This window comes from Leopardus geoffroyi, chromosome B4 (assembly GCF_018350155.1).
Source record: "Leopardus geoffroyi isolate Oge1 chromosome B4, O.geoffroyi_Oge1_pat1.0, whole genome shotgun sequence".
Taxonomy (NCBI): Eukaryota; Metazoa; Chordata; class Mammalia; order Carnivora; family Felidae; genus Leopardus; species Leopardus geoffroyi.
The window spans coordinates 32,036,476-32,057,196 of NC_059341.1; the positions used below are offsets into that span (position 1 = coordinate 32,036,476).

General features: G+C 42.2%; 2 protein-coding genes across 38 annotated transcripts in view; one reads left to right on the plus strand and one right to left on the minus strand.

Annotated features, from left to right (window-relative positions):
- The window catches only part of LOC123591360 (synapsin-1-like), a 111,917-nt gene extending 100,507 nt beyond the window's left edge, over positions 1–11,410 (minus strand). For 12 of the 33 annotated variants that reach the window (XR_006709273.1, XR_006709269.1, XR_006709257.1 and 9 more), the window contains exons 1-3: positions 10,776–10,804; positions 8,539–8,626; positions 7,665–7,705 (exon numbers count right to left, since the gene is read on the minus strand). Coding sequence is in view for 18 of the 33 variants with exons in the window: in XM_045465583.1 (XP_045321539.1) it covers positions 10,877–11,410 (534 nt within the window). In the remaining 15 variants the exon portion in view is untranslated. Of the gene's footprint in view, positions 1–3,812; positions 6,078–7,664; positions 7,706–8,538; positions 8,627–10,775 lie in introns of those variants that run through there. The other 21 variants (XM_045465583.1, XM_045465579.1, XM_045465576.1 and 18 more) reach the window with 6 other exon arrangements.
- CCNY (cyclin Y) overlaps positions 1–20,721 on the plus strand; it is a 320,281-nt gene that overhangs the window by 75,422 nt on the left and 224,138 nt on the right. Inside the window, exon 1 of one of the 5 annotated variants that reach the window (XM_045465570.1) lies at positions 11,429–11,737. The exons of the other annotated variants lie outside the window; for them this stretch is intronic. Within the exon in view, the coding sequence (XP_045321526.1) occupies positions 11,584–11,737 (154 nt within the window). The 5' untranslated portion in view covers positions 11,429–11,583. Of the gene's footprint in view, positions 1–11,428; positions 11,738–20,721 lie in introns of those variants that run through there. 5 annotated transcript variants of the gene reach the window in all.

A 20,721-nucleotide genomic window follows, 5' to 3' on the forward strand; every position in this document is an offset into this window, starting at 1 on the left:
CTCTTTGGAAAATGAGAAACTTGATAAACCTGTAGCCAGACCAGTTATGGGAGAAAGAGGGAGAGAGAGAGAAAAAGAAAAAAAAAAAATGACCATTAGTAGAAAAAAGACAGGACAATACCACAGATCTTGCAACCATTAAAAAAAATAAAGGAATATTACAACAAAAAATATAACAAATATAACAACATAGGTGTTGTTACAACAAATTCTTTGAAAGTCATTAACAATAGTGACTCAAGAAAAAAGAGAAAATCTGAGTAGCCCTATATTCACTAAAGATTAGTAATTAAAATTAATAATTAAAATAAAGATAAAAATCATTCATTAAAAGCTACCCACAAAAAAACCTCCAGGCTCAGATGGATTCACTAGTAAATTCTACCAAACATTTAAGAAAGAAGTAATACTGGGGCGCCTGGGTGGCGCAGTCGGTTAAGTGTCCGACTTCAGCCAGGTCACAATCTCGCGGTCCGTGAGTTCGAGCCCCGCATCAGGCTCTGGGCTGATGGCTCAGAGCCTGGAGCCTGTTTCCGATTCTGTGTCTCCCTCTCTCTCTGCCCCTCCCCTGTTCATGCTCTGTCTCTGTCCCAAAAATAAATAAATAAACGTTGAAAAAAAAAAATTAAAAAAAAAAAAAAAAGAAAGAAGTAATACCAACTGTGTACAAACCGTTTCCAAAAAAGAGAGAACATTTCTCCACTTTTTTTTTTTTTGAGGCCAATGACAGTACAAGAAAACTAGTAACTGATACACCTCATTGAAGATAGATGCAAAAATTCTTTTTTTAAATTAATTAATTAATTTTTAAGTTTTTAATGTTTATTTATTTTTGAGAGAGATGAGAGACAGCATGAGTTGGGAAGGGGCAGAGAGAGAGAGGGAGACACAGAATCTGAGGCAGGCTGTAGGCTCTGAGCTGTCAGCACAGGGCCCAATGCGGGGCTTGAACTCATGAACCCTGAAATCATGACCTGAGCCAAAGTTGGATGCTTAACCAACTGAGCCACCCAGGAGCCCCAAATTCTTTTTTTTAAATTTTATTTATTTATTTTGGAAGACAGAGAGCATAAGCAGGGGAGGGGGAGAGAGAGGGAGAGCGCGAGAGTGGGTGCGCATGTGAGAATCCCAAGAAGGCTCTACACAAGGGGCTTGAACTCATGAACCCTGAAATCATGACCTTAGCTGAAATCAAAAGGCGATGCTCAACCAACTCAGCCCCCCAGGTGCTGTAGATGCAAAAATTCTTAATGAATCCCAAAACACATCCCTTTGCATGTATATTCATAGGGATATATAATTTTTCATGAATCAAATGATACATTCAGGTATGTAATCTGCTTTTCCCCCTCAACATTTCATGGTTCTCTAAAATAAGTATAGATATATATATATATATACATCTTTAGTTTTATGACTTCATAGATCCTACTGTATGTAGCAGAATTTACTTAACTAGTCATTTCTTCAAGGGCATTTAGGTGCATCCAGTTTTTTCACAATTATAAATTAAATGGCAATAATTACCATATTTCACACAAATAACTTAACATCTATGAATGTTAATATTCTTTTCAAATATTTTTTAAATCAGTTCTACAGATTTGTGAGTGGAGAAAACCGTTAACAAGAGTGGAAGTATTTTTATTTCCTGAGAAGGAAAACCTTTTTCTACTCTATTCACAATATTACCATGTGCACCATGTATGGGAGAGGGAACCTCCCCATACCATGTATGGGAGAGGGAACCTAAATCTTATTCCTCTCATCTGTTTAGCGCTTAAAAAAATTTTTTTTTAACATTTATTTATTTTTGAGAGAGAGGGAGAGCGAGTGAGCAGGGAAGGGACAGAGAGAGAGAGGGAGACAGAATCTGAAGCAGGCTTCAGGCTCTGAGCTGTCAGCAGCACAGAGCCCAACATGGGGCTGGAACCCATGAGCCATGAGATCATGACCTGAGTCAAAGTCAGCCATTTAACCAACTGAGCCACACAGGTGCCCCCTGTTTAGCACTTTATATACAGAAGTGTCCCAAAGCAGAGCTGTGACCTATGCATTCTTGGAGCAGGTTAAAGTAGTGGAAGGTCTTAGGTCTGAGTCTTCTCTGCACTGATTTTACTGTTTTTCACCTGAGCCCCTCCCCCATCACTTGGTCCACCCCTCCTCCATCAGGTTGTCCTCTGAGTACCCCAGGCCCACCACAGTGCCTCCTGGCTGAGCTCCACTCAGAGTGCGTCTTGTTCTCTCATGGCTTTTTCTCTAGTCCCTCTGAGTTTTGTGAGTGAAGATGTTGCCCTGTGTTCTACCTTTGGAGCCTTGAGAAGTGATCCATCTGGCTAATCAGATGTATTAACTGGTACTGTGCTAGCAGAGAACAGTAACATTTTCATGTGTGACTAACCCAAATAACACTTATCAAAGGCAAAATGAGACTAAAGCCTTATTGCCAAGGGAGGCCAATGGGGAATTTCAAGCATCCTGTTAGGCAGTTGATGGCATTATCACCAAGCAAAGGGGGGACTTTGCATCTTCAGGCCACACTATTGAGGGAGGTGCCAGCTTCTCTCCAGCCCAGTATCATAGCAAGAAGTATTCAGAACTTATGAAATTGATCTCATTTTCAAACAGAAGACCCAATCCTTGGGGCTGATGCTAAAAGGTATAGATATGAAGCGGGGCTAAAGGCAGAAGGTACAGATTTTCACTTCTTTCCTTGCGTCACTCATTGTTTTTCTTGGTATTTACCATACAATGACTGCTCAACATTCATTAAAACTTAGCGTCACATATCCTGCCAAGGTAAAGTTCCCAAGAAATGCAGAAGGATAGCAACTAAGTAATAGAAAGAAGTTTCTATTAGGTTTGTAACAATCATGGCTCTTGAAGGTCTTGGGATAAGGTGACATTATGAAGAAACATTGCAGGTGATTATCAGCTATAAGTTCACCTGCTGGACAGAAGGAAAATAGAAATAACAGGACACACTGAAGCAATTCAGAACTTGGAAAAACAATATGCTGAAGAATTGTCAGGACTGGATTTAGAACACAGCTCTCTATATGCAGCCTCCCTTTGTTAGATGTATAAAACCACTGTGGTCCATCACAGGGAAACTAAGATTGACACAATTACTGCTTCCGGAGATTTACCTGACAGTACCTTGATGCCTGTTAGGTGTTTATTTTCATAATACTGGGGCGACAAAAAAATAAGACAAGTTCTGTTCTCTACTTCAGAGTTTACTTGGAGAGAGGTGGGTAAAATATAATAAATCCTGGGGTAAAGGTGTATATAAAATGTTGTCAGAGACAATGGAAACTCATCCAATTACAGATCATAGAATGGCCAGAAGTTCCTTTCTGAGCTTTGAGTTTCAGTAAGGAAACAATTGCAAAATGGCATAAACTCTCTAAAATGTTATATGGCAACACTTATCAAGAGATTTTAAGATGTTCCTATCTGGTCAAAATGACTCAGACTAATTCCTTTTATGGAAATAAGTAGATGCAAAAAAGATCAGTATATCAAAATGCACACCTCAGAACTGTTTATTATACTGAAAAGAAACAAATGGAATGTCCAATAATTGTGGAATGTTTAATGAGTTATGGCACATCTATATAGGATATATTTTGCTGTTGTGATAGTTTTTAAAAACTGTTAACTGGTTTGGGAAAGTACTTAAGACACTAAAAAAAATGGAGGCTATAAAGTTTATATATATATATATATATATATATATATATATATATATATAAAATATGATCACATTATCATAAAAGAAAATATATGGGAAATGATCAAATGGCTGAAGGAAATCATGCTCCCCTCAAAAAAGGGGAAAGTATTAACAAAACACTGAATGAGAGCTAATACGAAGGAAATGTCATTAATCTCTGACTTTAAATAGAGTAAATCCAGTGGTGTTTTCTGTGCCTTGCACATCATCTCAACAATGTTCTCAAAGAGGCTCTTAAGCTTCTAAGCTCTTAGATTTTTTTCTCATTTAGTTAAAAAAAAAAAGTCTGTTACAGGCCTGCTTATCTGCAACTGGGCATGTTTCCAAGTTCACATATATATATATTTCTAGAATGACGTGGGAAAACTGGAACCAGAATGACTGTTTAAAAGACCTCCTGTAGAAGTTATAAGAAGTATTTTGAAGTCAACAATCTTTCTTTTTCTTTTTTAAACAAGTATTACTTTTTCCTTTTAAACCGTTTTCAGTGGGAAGCTAAACTAGATAATGAATTCGTGATAGAGTGTAATTGCTGTTATTTTCTTTCAGATGCTATGAAAAGTGTAAGGATGTGTACCTCCTAATAGAAAGAATGAATAACATTTGTGAAGTGAATAACTGGCAAATTTAGACAGGGTTTCTCAACCTTGGCACTCCTGCCATTTTGGGCTGTACAGTGCTTATTGTGGGGGCTGTCCTGTGCACTATAGGATGTTTAGCAGCATCTCTGGCTCCTACCCACTAGATGTAGGAGCATTCCCTCCCCAGCGGTGACAAGAAAGGTCTCTAGACATGGGCAATCTGCCCTTTCACTGATTTGGACAAACTGGCAAAATTTGTCAACTGAATGAACAGGGCTTTTGAGCATGTATGTATTCCATGCACGTACACACATGCATACACATATACGGCATATTACCTTTTTTCTTCTGGATTTGGATGCTTTCAGGTTTAAAAAAACATGAAGCATGGCAATCTAAGCTCTGAGATTCCATCTTCTCTTTTTGAAGTGGACAAGTTAATGAATGACACTCTCTAATGTGTTTCTTCCTAATACGGTCAGAACCAGGCTCTGAAAAGCATAACTTCATTTCATAAAGCTGTTTTCCTGGCTAATTAATTTGCAAGAAGGCATAAAAGGTAATAAACACTTTATTGCCTGTAGATCTCTATGGATCTCAAAAGCTTTACAACGCAAGAAATATTTCCTCAAATATTTCAACACACAATAAAAGGGAATTATCAGTGAAGACTTTCTACAATCATCACTAACACAACCCCCTTTCCCTGCCTCCAGTTCAGTAGGTCCTTCCTTGCTGAGAATAAAGGATGGAGAGAAAGAAAAGTACCAGAAGACTGAGGGGGTTAAAAAAGGAGCGTGTTCAGGTTGTCTAACCTCTTATCAGGTAACAAATAGTCCTTGAGCACTTCCTACATGCCAGGCACGTGGCAAAGTGCTGCAAAGAAGATTCAGGGAAGCAAACAAGGGTGTCTTTTAGGAGTTTAGAGTTTAGTAGGCAAGATAAAAGAAATTAATGCATAAAAACAACAACTAGAAAAGATGGATGGTTTTAGATAAAACCTATGTGAGTTTATGGTTTCCAGCATGAGGGACTGAGAAAAAACAGTGCTTGTGCTGGGCCTTGAAGGCTAAGAAGGATTAAAAACACATGGAGCTGGGCAGCAGAGGAGGAAAGGTGTTCAGGCAATGAGGTCACACGAGTAAAGTGAGACCAGAATGACAGGCCTGTTAACTGTGAACAGTGCTGATGGGCTGGAGAAAGGTGGGCCTGAATGCCAGGCAGAGTGGAGTTTTTATTCTATAGCCAGTGAGAGGCTATTGACAAACCTCAAGCAGGGAGGTGACAGGATTGCCCACTTCAGCAGGATCTACCCAGCTGTTCCTGGGGACACTAGGGCTGTCTGAATGTTGAATTATAGCTGTAGTGTTTAAAGTTCCCTCGAGATCATAAATGTGAGGTACAGGCAATAAGTTAACACAATTTATCAATTATCTTTATTTTACTTTTAAAATGCTGCTGGTTTTTGTCACGTTGGCAACAGGGTCTAACGTGAGGCCAGTTAACTAACATAAAGGTATGCAAAGTGCCTGGCTCATGGGAGAAATCCCCTCCAACATCCCCAATGCCAACCATCTTTGACTAGAAAGACTTCTTGCCTGTGTTTGGAAGAATATAAGGTAGCAGAAACCAACTTTCTAGCCTTTTTCCAAATAGTCAGTGGAGGAGTCATGAAGAGAGGTCCAGAAAAAACTTTTTGAACAGGAGAGAATTAATTTCCTGGGTCAGGTGGATCTTTAATATCTACCACAGTATGTCTGTAAGACACACATACAGCATACTATGCTCAGTTCCAGTTCTGGGAATACTGAAAGAATGCTGTATTAAAATAATGCATCAGGCAGTTAATTCTTTCAATTTCCATGGGGACTAATCTGCCTTTTGGGGGAACAACTTCTTTTTGCTACAAAATCTTACCTTGGCTTGAGCCTGCCTACTGCATTTTCCCATTCCAAACTGCGTTCTACTATGGGCAGCCAAGTACACATGATGACTGCCCAGTTGTAGGTCAGAATCCCCATTTTCTGGGGGCCAATGAGTGAAAACTGCTGACACAGAGACATAAAACTCTATCAAAGGATAATATCAGATCCTCAACAAATCAGGATCAGATTTGGCTGCACATTACTTGGGAATGCAAAACAACAGTGGCTTATACAACATAGTTTATTTCTTTCATGTAAAAGAAGCATACAGGGACAGATCTTAGTTCATGGCTTTCATCTTCAAGGTCAGTTGGTATTACAAAGCACAGGCTAGAATTTCAGCCACCGTGTCCACATTCCAAGAAACAAAAGAGGAAATACCACCAGAGAGCTTTCTTGTAAGATTCACCTCACATATCATTGGCCAAACTAGTCACATGGCCAGCTGTCATCTTTGAGGGGGGCATGCTGCCGGTCCTCACAAAATGGAGGATTCCATAACAAGGGAAGATGGAAGGACTGATCCTGAGTAGAGAAGTAACAGCCTCTCCCAGTCAGACCAACCCTGTGAGATGTTGGGATTTGCCTTATCCTAGTTCTCAAAGATTGCACATACCTTTACCATTTCTATTCCTGCTGAGCACAGAAGAATAAAGATTGAGTTTGGCAATGGCAAGAGAGAGATTAGACTTCTTAAGGCTGGTTAGCCTGGGGACAGGTGGTGAACTCTCAGTTGTGTGGTAGATAAATCAGTTTCCTTGTGGGCCTTTGCCCAGAAACCCAAAGACTCTGTCTGTCCCCAGCTTCATTATTTGTTCCATAAACAAAGGTTTGACTCATGGATAGGAAATATGTGGCACAAGTGCTATCTCCTGCCCCTCCTCCTCCTTTCCTTAGGGCAGCATTCTTCCCTGTTGGGCTGGAAACAGGACCTTAGAATCCTTCTCAACATATTGTTCCTGGCAGTTACTCTAGTACAAAAGATTTGGCATTAGTGTTTAAATATACTAGCCATTGTTAATTGCTTTTGGGAATTTTCACTCTGACAGAATCTCTGGGTATAATTCTTTACTTCATAGGAATAAATCTCTTATAGTGGAATTTTACATGCATCCACAGGGAAGAAAATTACTTAATATATAGTCTTGGCATTCTTCAGATTTCACCACCAAGTGACCACAATCACTCACATAGATGGACATGTTCTACATCTGATCTTTTGATTTTTTTACCTTACTGGATGATGAATTTCTCAAGGGCAAGAACTATATTTTACCATTTTTGTATCCCTAAGGTGCCTGGCTCAGTACACTTCTGAGAAATATTTTATCAATAAATGAATCACCTACCTTGGTCAAGGTCAAGTGGCTATCAAAGCAAATACTTCGCCAATAGCTGGTTACATTGTAGACTACTTACCTTCAAGTACTAGGGAGAGGCCTTATCTATAGTGGAGGTCACTAGAAAATAAGAGGGTGACAGGAAGAGCATTGGTGGTACCACAAAGGGTCTTGGTTTTTTCATAACTGCCTCACAAATGTTGAGTAACTAACACAGAAACCTGGTTACCAAGTGATAAGGAAAGGGCAGATATACTCTGAGAAGGTTTTTTTCCCCCAAGACTTTACCCATTTTTCTTCTTTTGACCAAAAGTCCAGGTCCTGGGTTAACTTGGCTCAGTGTTTTCTGTATTCTAGGAGGTGATTCAGGGCATTGTGCAAGTGACTGATCCATATTTCATGGATAGAAGTGTGACTGAAGACCTGATTCAATTAAGGTAGCTTATTCTCAGTAGTTTTTTATAAGTAGATTTTATAGATTAATACTAATACCAATCACGTTTTAAATACTGTGGTTCCATTGAAAATTTTGTTCAAAAAGCGCTACTACTCCTTAAAAAAAAATTTAAGAGCACTGACTTAGCTGGTTCACCCAAGTTCCATATTTAACTCTTCACAATGACCACAATCTTAAAGAGTCATCGTAGTGAAAGCCGAAGGAAAGGAAAATGCCCAAATGATTGTTTTTGCTTAAAGAGCAGGGTGTGGGTTATGAGTAGATGCAGGTTGATATTTTCTCAAAACTGAGTTGAGGACAGGGGTTTTGGCTTGCAGTGCTCATCTTTTCTCTCTCCCTCTGGCCCAATCCTGGGCTAGATTTACCCTACTGAGGAAGTGTTCTTGCATTTAGATTCCCACGTGGCACAATGTCAAAGATGCTGTGGCTAACTGCACATGTTATTTCTGCATACACTTCTCTTGCTTCTCTTCAACTTTCTTGTGTGTCTACTTACTCTGGTCAGAAGGGCGGTGCCCACAGAAATAAGGCTCCCCTCTCTTCTTCAAGTCTAGAGCTAGTCCTAAGCAGTCACTGCCAGCTTCCTTCAAAAAGAATAGAAAAGGGAAGAAGCAACACTAGAATCTCTTTTTCACTCCAAAGCTTTGCAGATTTCTTCTCTCATTATTCTAACCTGCTTCTCTCCTCCCTTCCTGCTCAGTGATACCTACTGGTGGGGGCAGGAGGTGTTGGGGTGGATACAACTGAGAGGGGACCTTATAGACTTCACAGTAAGAACCAAGGTTCAAATCTGATTACACCTTTTCTCAGTAGTCTGATCTTGGGTTTAATTATCAGAAAGTGTCTTGATTTGTAAAATGTGGGAAACAGCATAGGCTGAGGATGTAAAAAAAACCAGTACAGAGCATGGCTTCTAACAGATGTTCAATTAATGACACATTTCATTATCATCTTGGTATCACCTTGCTTCTGCAACCTCTTCTAAAGTCTCATTGTGTGTCAAAGAGGAGGTAGCTCTCTGTGGAGGAGGTATGTTTGTGTTGAGGTATGTGTGTGTTGGGAGGGGCAGGGGGCGTGGCACTCAGGTAAATCACTGGTGAGGATTTAGCACTAGGTCTGGGCCTGTTGTTGACCAAAAGTCACACTTTTGAATAAGCCCAACAGGTGCACTCCTAAAGGGAACATAGCAGGAATGTCAAAGACGGGATGGGGAAGGTGGGGAACCAAAAAACCTCTCCTGACCAGTGGCTGTCCATCCTTTGGCCAAAAATCTGTGGCTATCTCTACCCCTAGTCCTGTCTTCCCTCACCTCCAGAGGCTCTTTTCAGTTAACACTCCCGAATGACCTGCCAGCACAGTAAGCTTGCAGATGGCGCTCTGTCTCTCCTATTAACCCCTTCAAGCCATATCATTAATATAAATACTAAAAATTCTGCAATTAAATGAAAAGTATTTAATATGCATGAGTGGATATGCCATACACATATGGTTCAGTATTTGGGTGCTTATAATGTCCAAATTATAAAACAGCAATCAGAGCAGACAATATGGTAACCCCTGTCCCAATTTTCATCCATCTTACCCACACACTGTGGCCTTGAAAATGTGAATATACGCATTCACTGACTTGCAGTTATGTCCCAAACTTTCCTGGGAAGCAAGACGGTCAGAGCTGCTTTAATAAAGAGCATTATTGTGTCTTGTTGCTCTTTACCCACCTTTTCAGGGCTGCAGTTCATTGGAACTTCCCTTTACAGTTCCGTTCTCATCCTGTCAGCATCAGCACTTTGATGCCATTTATTTTCCAAGGACATCTGCTACTGATCCCAACAAATGGCATTAATCCAGTTCAGAGCATTAACTGGATAACACGTTGCTGATGCTACCTAAGTGTTAGTTCCCTTACTCTTTTCCTTCCCTTTTAGTACTTGCAACTGTCACTAACTAGTACTGAGACGTGGAGCAAATCAAGGCACTTAATCTTTCGCGACTTCAGTTCCCTCATATATAAAATTAAGAAGGTTGTGCCAGATTTTTCTGTGCTCAAAACCATTTTTTCCCTGAGTCTCCTCGTGCCTTCTTCATTGACTACTTGGAAAAAGAGTGGGGAGCTTATTTCTGCCACCTTATGCTCTTGAGGCAAGAAGGTCTTTCTGGGGTGTCTGGAGGGAATGGAGCCCTCGATTTCCTGAACTTCTGCTGTGAGCCAGGCACTCTAATATGCCTCAGGTCAGACTGGTCGCGGCAGGACACAACCCGACAGCATTCAAAAGTAAAGAAAGATAACTGGTGTTATCTGTCTCTACTTCACATTAACTTCCTAGAAACTCAAAGCACTCTACAGCTAATTCAACATTAATGTAACCCAGGGGGCCCCAAGAATTATTTCACCGCTTAATACAAGGCCACTAAATCCTGGCAAACATCAACAAGTGAGAAGTCCCAAATCAACATCCAGTTTCCTTTTTAATGCTTAAGAGATGAAAAAGAAAGAAAGCAAGCAAGCAAGAAAGCAAGCAAGCAAGCTTTCCCCCCGCCCCCCCCGCCCCCTGCCGGGTGTGAGCCACGCAGGCTCCATCACCCCAGGGCGGCGGCCGCGACCCCAGCCCTCCTCCACCCCGTGCCCCCCGTCCTCCCCTCCGGCTCCTTGTCTGCGCCCCCGCTCGCTCCGGCCCCTTTGCGGACTACCGGGACTCGGCCGGGCCCAGGGCGGCGCAGGCCCGCCACACACACCTCTCGTCCCAGTGTTAGGCCCGAGGGAGGTGGAGGACGCGGAGACCGGGAGGGTAAGGACACCGAGGCGCTAAGCTTCCAACGGCGTGGACTGCGGCTCCTCACGCCTGCCTGCGTGAGGCGCGGCCCCAGGTCCCGACCCCACATTCGCGCGCGGCCGCGCCGGCACGGGACCTCCCTCTTCGGCCGCCGATCTGCTTCCAGGGCAGAGGGAAGAGGCGGCGACGGGGCGGGGCGGGGGCTGCGGCGGGGGAGGGCGCCCGAGCATCCTCGCGGGCAGCACCGCGCCTCGCTGCGCGGGGCTTGAGGGCCGTGCCCACGTCCGCCCGCCAGCCCTTCCGCCCCGCGCGGACACGCGTCTCCCCCGCTTGAACCGGAACCTCTTGCGGAGGCCAGCGCCGCCGCCGGGGACCCGGGGGCCGACCGGGAAGCGCAGGGGGGAGGCGGCCTGCGCGGCGCCGCCCGCCATGGCCGCGGCGGGGTGAGCTAGGCTCGGCGGCCGCAGTCGCGCGGACCCGAGCGCTCCTCCGCCGCAGACAGGCCCGCCGGGCCAGGGCGGGCGCGCGCGAAGGCCGAGGGAGAGCCTGGGGAGCCGGGGCCGCCGCCCGCTCGTCGCCGCCGCCGCCACCGCCCATGGCGAGGCCCCGCCGCCGCCGCCGCTGCTGCTGACCCGGGGGCCGGCCGCGGCTTCCGCCCCCTCCCGCGGCGGCGGGCGGGCGGGCCTCCCCTTCACGCCCCCGCCGCCCGCGCCCCGCGCCCGGGGACGGGGAGGAAGGCGAGAGCAGCAGGAGTCGGGGGGCCACCGAAGATGGGGAACACTACCTCGTGCTGCGTGTCGTCCAGCCCCAAGCTCCGGAGGAATGCCCACTCCCGACTGGAGTCCTATCGGCCCGACACGGACCTGAGCCGCGAGGACACGGGCTGCAACCTGCAGCACATAAGCGACCGGGAGAACATCGACGGTGAGTGCGGGCGAGTCCGGGTGGCGGGGCAGGGACCTCGCTGAGCCCCCTTCTGACGTCCCCGCACCCCGCCTGCATCCGCGGTGCTCTGCCTGCACAACCGGGCGTCTGTATGGCCGAGGCTGCTTTTGCTTTCTCAGCCTGCTTCTGTAACCAGGGCAGGACGATGTCTTCGTCTCCGTAACCCGGGAGCTCGGGGTCCTCCCGACCCCGAGTGGCCCCCTCGGATGTACCCCCGAGTGAGCGGCGGGGAAACTTTGCCGGCGGGCGGCTCGGGAGTACTGTGGGGGCAGAGGGGCGCAGGTCGCGAGGTGACAGGAGCTGGCCCTCGTCCAGACTTGAGCGGCCAGTTCTGGGGCGGGGGCGGCCCGAAAGCCTGCGTTCCAGGCACTGTCTGAACGTAGCTACAAGTCAAGTTGTGCACGATCAGAGTGAGCTCGTTTGTCCTTTAAAAGGCGAAGGGAATGGATGATCCTTGGTGTAAATGAGGAAGGAGTGAATCCCATTTTGGAATCAGTCTCTACCTAGAGTTAGTTAACAGGGTTGGCATGTATCAGCTTTCCCCGGAAACTTATAAATTGACCCCAATTGGCAGTTCCCTATTAACGTTAAAAACTTAAAAAAAAAAAAAAAAAAAAGGATTTTTTTTTGGGGGGGGGGTCGTGTAGGATTGGATAGCTTCACACGAATAATTAAAAAAACACAAAAAACAAAACTAGATTATTATTAGAATGGTTTGGAGACAGCTTTGGGTTGTCACCCAGTTTTTCCTTGGGGTGGAATTACAGTCCTATAGATTTCTGATTGAGCTGAGTGACGTTTGGTTTGGACTAGTGTTTGTAAAGGAAGTTAAAGGATTCATCACTGTACCTAGTAATGTTTATGTATTTTATTGGTCTCAGTATATTTGTTAATACTAAGTTATCCTTAAGCTGCGTGGCTTAATATCTATGGATAGGTAGTTTATGCATTATGCTTGAAACACAGTTTACATAATTTTCGACTTAAAAAATGTGAAATTGGTAACGTATTCTTATGACAATGTGATTATTTCTTTTTTTTTAAGCCCCCAAATCTCACAGTTGATGTAGTTGAACTAAGATGAAAAATTTTTTTGTTGAAATGAATTGACACAACTCTGTCACAAGTCATTCTTGACAGCTTTGGGATGTAGAATTTCCTCTAATGTGGAAAGCCAAATTTAAACTGCTAAAAGAAAGAATTTTCTCACTGTTTAGCCTCTTTTAATTTCTTCTAAATAGTAATGTCATCTCTACTGGACAGCAGTTTTATTAAATGAATACCATATATTAAAGGGACTAATATAACATCTGGTTTATAGTAGACATTTAGTAAATTAGGGTTCCATATGGCATTTGTAGTGTAGTTATATTAGATTTCCGTTATCTTAACCTATTATTTAGATGTCTTTGCCCTATAGTTCTACTTTAATTTTATGCATTTAAAGGCATCTAGAAGAATATTCAGGTCTGGTCTGTCTTGATCACTGGTATGATCTAAGCAGCTGAAAGAAATGTCATTTCTAGTGTATAGTAAAGATTTAGTAAGTATTGTATTTTAAAGGAGTGAATGAATGAATGAGTTTATTATAGAAAGCTATTACCCAGTCTTATACAATGCTGACAGGCAAAAACATTTGGAAATAATTTCTCCATGTTATGCACTATTACAGAGAAGAGGCTTTATGTTTTAGATAATGAATTAAAAAATACAGATGAAAGGAAGATTCATACTTCTTAAAGGCAAGCTATATACTATTATTGACTATAATAAGGAAATGGAGAAAAATAGTAATTATAACCATTTATTTGGCACTAAGTCTTGGAAGGATTTTGCCAAAGGAAAATAGAATAGTATTGTGTGTTCTTTCATTTGCAAGAAAACTAAGTTTTGGTCATCAAGTCATTTTTGAGAAAACATATGGAAGATTACCACCTCTTGTTTTGGAAGTTCAGGATAGTGTAAGAGATTCTGGGGCAGTTTAAGAAGATTTCTAATCTAGGTTAGTAGTTTCTTCCCATCCCAGAACTCACCCCAGATGATGCTAGTTTAAATCCAGATATACGAATTCACTATTTAAACAATACTCTCTTTGTCTCTCCCGTTCAATAAGTAATACTTATAGGATTTGCCTATCCATAGTTTTCAATGTTGGTTTCAATTACACCAGAGATCTAGGCGTGGGCGTTGGCATTAATATGTTTAAAGCTCTCCAGGTAATTCTAAGATGCAGGTAGGATTGAGAATCCCAGGCTGGATAAGTCTTGAAAGTGTTACCTGTTGTTCTGTGGCATTTTCCATAGATATTCATTCAGTATCAGAAGCTGGGAGAAGAGAACAGATTTAAGTTAAGTAGCATATAGAAATAGATACAGATTTTAAGTTCTGAATTATATTGCTAGATGATTAGTGAACACTTTAAAACCACAGCTGAAACATTCTTGATTCTGGTATGTAACAAAAGCTGAAGTGCTTAGATACCATCTTTATATCCCTTAAAACATCTCAGACAACTAGAGTTGAAAAGTTCAGAGAAGTTCATGGGGCTTCTGTGATAGGTCAGCTTCTTAAAATCACAGAGACATGAGGTATGAATCCATGTTTTCTTTGCCTAAAACACACAATGGGTAATATTTGTCCTGTACTGTTTTAGTGACTGAGTTAGGGCAGTTAGGCTTCTATGACACCTACCAGCAACTTGCCCTGTACTCAGTACCTTAGTGTTAGATTATTCATGTTTTTGGAATAATACATATTAGACTCATCAGCTCTGTAGATATTATTTCTCATAAAATTATTCTGAGACTGAGAAATAACAGAAAGACTTAATGACAGTGACAGTAATAATTGCACTCCTTATATATTGTGTACTCTGTGTCAGATGCTGTTCTAACTGCTTGATATCTATTCAGTCTTTTAATACTCACAATAACCCTGTGGATAGTATTAACTTTAAGACAAAAGAATGAGGCAGAGAGAGGAGAAATGACTTGCCCAAAGTCATACAGCCAGTACATGACACATGGAAATTTTCCGTTGTTGCTTGGATAGCCTGGGGCAGGGTGTCTGTCTTTGCAGTCATAGCCACAGTTTCTCAGAGGAAATATCATCTATCTGCAATAGAGTGCCCTTCTCTAATTAGATTATTTCTGTGGGAGGAGAGAAAGAGGGGTGGATTTAAAGAGAATTTGAGATTTGATGAGACCGAGGAAAGTAGAACAGGATGCCTGTAACATCTGTACCAAAGTGTCAATTTAGGGTTTTGCCTCAAAATGATTGCTAGCAGTTTCATCCTTTGTAGATCAGTTGTCTTCTTTGACAAGCCAATTTCTCTATTATTCTGTATCTAATCTGTTAGGAAAGAATGGCCCTCAACCTTCAAAATATATCCAGAATCTAACTGCTCTCAAAACCTCTCCTGCTGCTCTTCTGAGCTAAGCCACCTAACTGGTCTCCCTGCTTCTACCCTTGCCCACTACAGTCTGTTCTCAACACAGCAGCCATGGTGAGATCCTTTAAAAACAAACAAACAAACAAAAAAACTAGCATGTGACTCCTTTGCTCAAAAACTGAGTGATTCCTTATTCCACATCAAATAAGAACTTTACAATGGACTTTTACCATGGAGTCGTTATAATAGACTTCAAGGCCCTGTGTGATCTTCCTGCCTTCCTGGCTCACTTGCTAGCTCACACAAACCACATGGGCCTCCTTCAGTGCTGGTTTTTGAATAAACCTGACATGTTCTCACCCCAGGGCCTTTGCTCTGTCCCTCTGCCTGGAATGTTTTTCTCTGTGTTTCTTCTTGGCTAACTCTCTCAACTGCCTTCAGTCTTGGTTCAAGCCTCACCTTTTCAGTGAAGCCTTCCTGATGGGCCTGCATTTAACATCTCTCCTGTTACCCTATCAGCAATCCTGGTACACATTCTCTGAATTACTGTTTTTCTTCCATATCACCTATAATGTGCATTATAAATATTTATATACATATGTCATAACAACAACTATTTCTGTCTGTTAGTATTTAAGTTTTACTAGAAGATTTTCATTTTGTTCACTGATGTAACCCAAGTGCCTGCTGCCCTGAAGACACTCTTTGTTTGAATGTATGAGTGAAGCCAGCAACTTCAAGACATCGGAGTCAGAGTATCATCTTGAGTATTTATTGCATGAGAAGCATAGGAGGGAAATAGAGAATGACAAGACTTGTAATAATGAAAGTAGAGTGGATATGAAACTTTTTGGTTTTGTTTGTGTTTTGACCTGAGAGGTAGCAGGTATGGCAAAATCCTGAAATGAAACTTAAGAAAGGTTTTAAAGTGGGGCATCTGGGTGGCTCAGTCGGTTAAGCGTCCAACTCTTGATTTCATCTCAGGTCATGATCTCACGGTTCCAGGAGTTCGAGCCCTGCATCGGGCTCTGCACTGATGGTGTGGAGCCTGCTTGGGATTTTCTTTCTCTCTCTCTGCCTCTTTCTCTCTCAAAATAAGTAAACTTAAAAAAAAAAGAAAAGAAAGGAAAGAAAACATAACAAAGAAAGCATAACAAAAGAAAAAAAAAAACCTAAACTGAAATAAACTATGGCTAATGGAAGTCTGCTTAACAATGTGATATATTTAATCTTTTTTTTCTTATCTCTTCAGATGAATGGCTTTAGCGGTGGCTTTCCATCCTTAAAGATCAACATGAGGCCAAAATGCATAATAAACCAAAAAGTACTACATGAACATATGCAATTATGAACATAGCCACTCATGGTGATTTTCTTTATTAAACATGAACTGTATTCTAGGATATACGGCAAATGATGTTTTCACTTCCCATAGTCAGAGAAGCTAGAAGCCTAAGGGGTTCATCCTCGGTATGGGAAAGATGACTGGAAAAAGTGCTCTCACTGTTACAAGGGTGGGGAGACAAAAGAGCAATTTAAGATCTAAGCACCTGTTATAGTATTAGCTTAAATTATTGTTCTTGGTGTTTTTTTTTTTTTTTTTTTTGGATATCTGCAGCCTCATCTCTTTGGCTTCATTTTTCTTGTGTCTCAGACCCACTTACCATTTCCAGCCTGATTAGCAAAACTATACCTGGACTTTCATTCCAGGCTAAGATTTATTAGCTGCACCGCTTGTAAGACTTGGGAAGACACCCTGATCAAGCATGGCCTGATGCATATTAGGCAATGTGGAGAGGTACACTTTAAAGGTTTGCTGAGAGTGCTGTTCTCCAAAGCACTATGATGATTCCATGACCTCTACTACACTTATTTTCCTCTCTATTTTAGAATCATGGAGTCATTGCTCCCCACCCTCATTTTACGGATAAGGAAACTGAAATTTGGAGAGGTGCTGTCTCTTGCCCAGGTTATGCCAATCATGGACAAGGGCAGTAGAATTTACTATGTGTTAACTTTGGGCCAAGTGCTGTGCTGATTACTTGATCTGTATTTTTAAAAATCTTTATATGTTTCTCTCTATTTTACAGAAGAGGAAATTGAGACTCACAGGTTAAGAAATTTGCTCAAGTTTTCATAGCTAGTTAATGGCAGAGTTGGGATTCAATCTGCTGTCACTTGCTAAAGCTCCACCTCTCAACTGCCCTGTGACAGCTAAGTAGGGAGTGACCTGGGTCTAAAATCTGGCCCCCTTCTTCCCATGCCTAGCCCATGCCTGCTTTAAGCCATTCGTTCATTGTCTGTATTCTTTGGGTTGACAATACTTTGTGATTAGGATTTTTACTTTTCTGCCTGCTTTTTTAGAGGAGTGAAAGATTAAATGATTTTGTTGATGGTAAATTTTCTCACCCTTTTCTACAAAGCTGATTGTCTCTGTTATCTTAAGGAGACAAATTACTTTCACATTTCTGTTTGGATGAAACCAACACAAAGATTAAATTTTGTTGGTATCTAGGAAAGAGCAGAGCCAAAAGGAAAAAAATAATAAGATGCAGGACCTGTGAGTGGCTTTGAAATTCTGTTTTAGTCACACAGGGTCAGAGATTTAGCTCCAAGCGTGTCATATTTAGTTTACTTTAAGGAAGCAGCATTTGGTATTTTTCACAAGAGTGCTGTTGATGGTATCATGCTTGTCATACTTCAGAGTACAAATCCTTTCATGAGTCAACATATAGGCAACCAGGCTCAGTCCATGGCAATAGCAGTTGATATCATGTGTTCAGTATCATTTTCAGATTTTCAGCGTATGGCTGGAAGGAGGGAAAGAGTTCATTTTCCCTGCAGCATTTTGCATCATCTTGAAACGTTGAGTAGTTTGTTGCTGGGATTCTTGGTCAGGAGATTGTTTCTTCTCTGTACTCTGAGACTCTCAACATTATTCTATCCTACCTTTCCTGAAGAATGAATCAGGGCTCAAGAAGGATAAATCCAGGACAGGGTCTTCCCAGGTGGTTTATGGGATGTGCCTTTAGCTCTGTGAAGTGTGGTGGAGCGCATGAGAGCAGGAGCTGAATAATCAGGAGACCTGTGTTTCAGACATGGCTCTGCCTTTACCGGGGGACCTCTGTCCTGCTGGGCCTCACTTTCCTTTTTGCTTAAAAACAATGTGTCTAAGAGTACTGCCTTGCCTTATGCCCTGAGGTACCTAAAATGAGAATCAAAATGAAGCTGAAATGCTTAATAAACCAAAAAGTACTAGATGGATGTGTGTCATTGAACATAGTACTTATGTTGATTTTCTTGCATTAAATATTAAATGTGTTCCAAGATATACAACAAAGTGTGTTTGAACTTTCCATAACCAGAGAGGCTAGAAGCCTGAGGGGCTCATCCTAATAAAGACATCAGTGCAGTCAGTGTTCATAAGGTAGTGCCAGAAAGATAACTGGAATTTTAGAGCTGGGTAGGATGAGGTTATACACAGCTGTATAACCTTTGAATGGGAATCTTGCTGGCAGTAGAATTTGGAATAGAAATATTACTCTTTCTAACATTTATTGTCCTTCTGGGTTGCAATCTCTCCAAAGTCATACCGTGATGGCATGCAATGAGCAGTGGGACTCCTGGGAATAATAGAGTCCACCCAGGCAGTCTGCTGACTGTGCCATGGGAGCGACGTTCCTACTGATGTTAGTATGTACCCTTAGATGGAGGCTGAAGCCAGGTTTTTGTTTTGTTTTGTTTTGTTTTTATTCTTCAGAGAAACTTTTAAGGTGCACATGTGCATAAATTTATTATATTAAAATACTACTTGGGGTGCCTGGGTGGCTCAGTTGGTTAAGTTTCCAGCTTCATCTCAGGTTGTGATCTTGGGGTTCATTAGTTTGAGCCTCACATTGGGCTCTGTGCTGACAGCTCAGAGCCTGGAGCCTGCTTAGGATTCTGTGTCTCTCCCTCTTTCTCTGCCTCACCCCCATTTGTGATCTGTCTCTCTCTCTCTCTCAAAAATAAATAAACAAAAAAATATAAAGGAGAACTGATGGGCTGAAAAATGAGCTCAGTCAGCCTGAAACAAGTTATTGGGGGCTGTTTGTGCCCATTTCTTTCTAGAAGGAGGCTACCTAGATCCACAATTGCAGAGAGTTCAGATCTCTAACCCATTTCTCCCTTCCTTCTCTCAGATGCTTGTAGCTGTTTCCTCTGGCTCTCTTCCTTTACTTCTAGGGGCTCTTTTCACTATCTGCTACTTGGAGGAAAGGGGTGTTCCAAAGCTCCAGTCGATTGTTGTCATCTGACAGATAACTTCAAATCAGTAAGATTTTGCCTGGAAAGTCTTTCAGTGAATCTGAGAGAAGAGATCACCTCAGGAGTTGGTTAGCTACAAACTACTACACTCTGGACATCTCTGTTGCCTTGCTGTGAAGGTTGTTTTTATTTTATTTAAAAAAAATTTTTTAATTTTATTATTTTTTTTTTTTTAATTTTTTTTTTTTTTTTCGACGTTTATTTATTTTTGGGACAGAGAGAGACAGAGCATGAACGGGGGAGGGTCAGAGAGAGAGGGAGACACAGAATCGGAAACAGGCTCCAGGCTCTGAGCCATCAGCCCAGAGCCCGACGCGGGGCTCGAACTCACGGACCGCGAGATCGTGACCTGGCCGAAGTCGGACGCTTAACCGACTGCGCCACCCAGGCGCCCCTAATTTTATTATTTTTTAACATGTTTATTTTGAGAGAGAGAGGGAGAGAATGTGGGGGAGGGGCAGAGAGAGAGAGGGAGAGAGAGAATCCACACTGAGAGTGTGGAGCCCGATGTAGGGCTTGAGCTTATGAACTGTGAGATCATGACCTGAACTGAAATCAAGAGTCGGATGCTTAATCAACTGAGCCATCCAGGTGCACCAAGTTTTTAAAAACTGGATTGGAAAACCTTGAGATCTTTTTTTCTTCATCTTTGTCAGAATATTGACATTTTTTTTTTTACATGTATTCATTTTTGAGAGACAGAGGCAGAGCACAAGCGGGGGAGGGGCAGAGAGAGAGGGAGACAGCGAATCTGAAGCAGGCTCCAGGCTCCGAGCTGTCAGCACAGAGCCTGACGCGAGGCTTGAGCTCACAAACCGCGAGATCATGACCTGAGCCGAAGTTGGATGCTTAACCAACTGAGCCACCCAGGCGCCCCAGAATATTGACATTTTATACATTAGTTTTGACTTTGTAAAGAAAATTATATTTTTGATTTGTTTTTTAATATGGTTGAAAAATTGGACTGAAAGGCGGTTCTAAAAAGGAAGTTCTAAAATGTTTGGTGATGGTAATATTTCTAGGCTAAGTGTCTAGTTTTCCATGGTTATACTACCTTGATAAAAAATTACTGTAACCTGGCTTCATTACTTTGTAGCTGCATTACCTAGTACATGAATTTTAATTCCTGGGTCATTATTTTGTACGCTTTATTCCCTCCTGGGGATGTATAGGGGGGCTTCATTGGGTATGATAGTTGTAAGTGCCACGCTCAGTGGAAATGTATTAGCATCTGTAGACATGTCAATTGGCTTTTGGCACTGAGAAA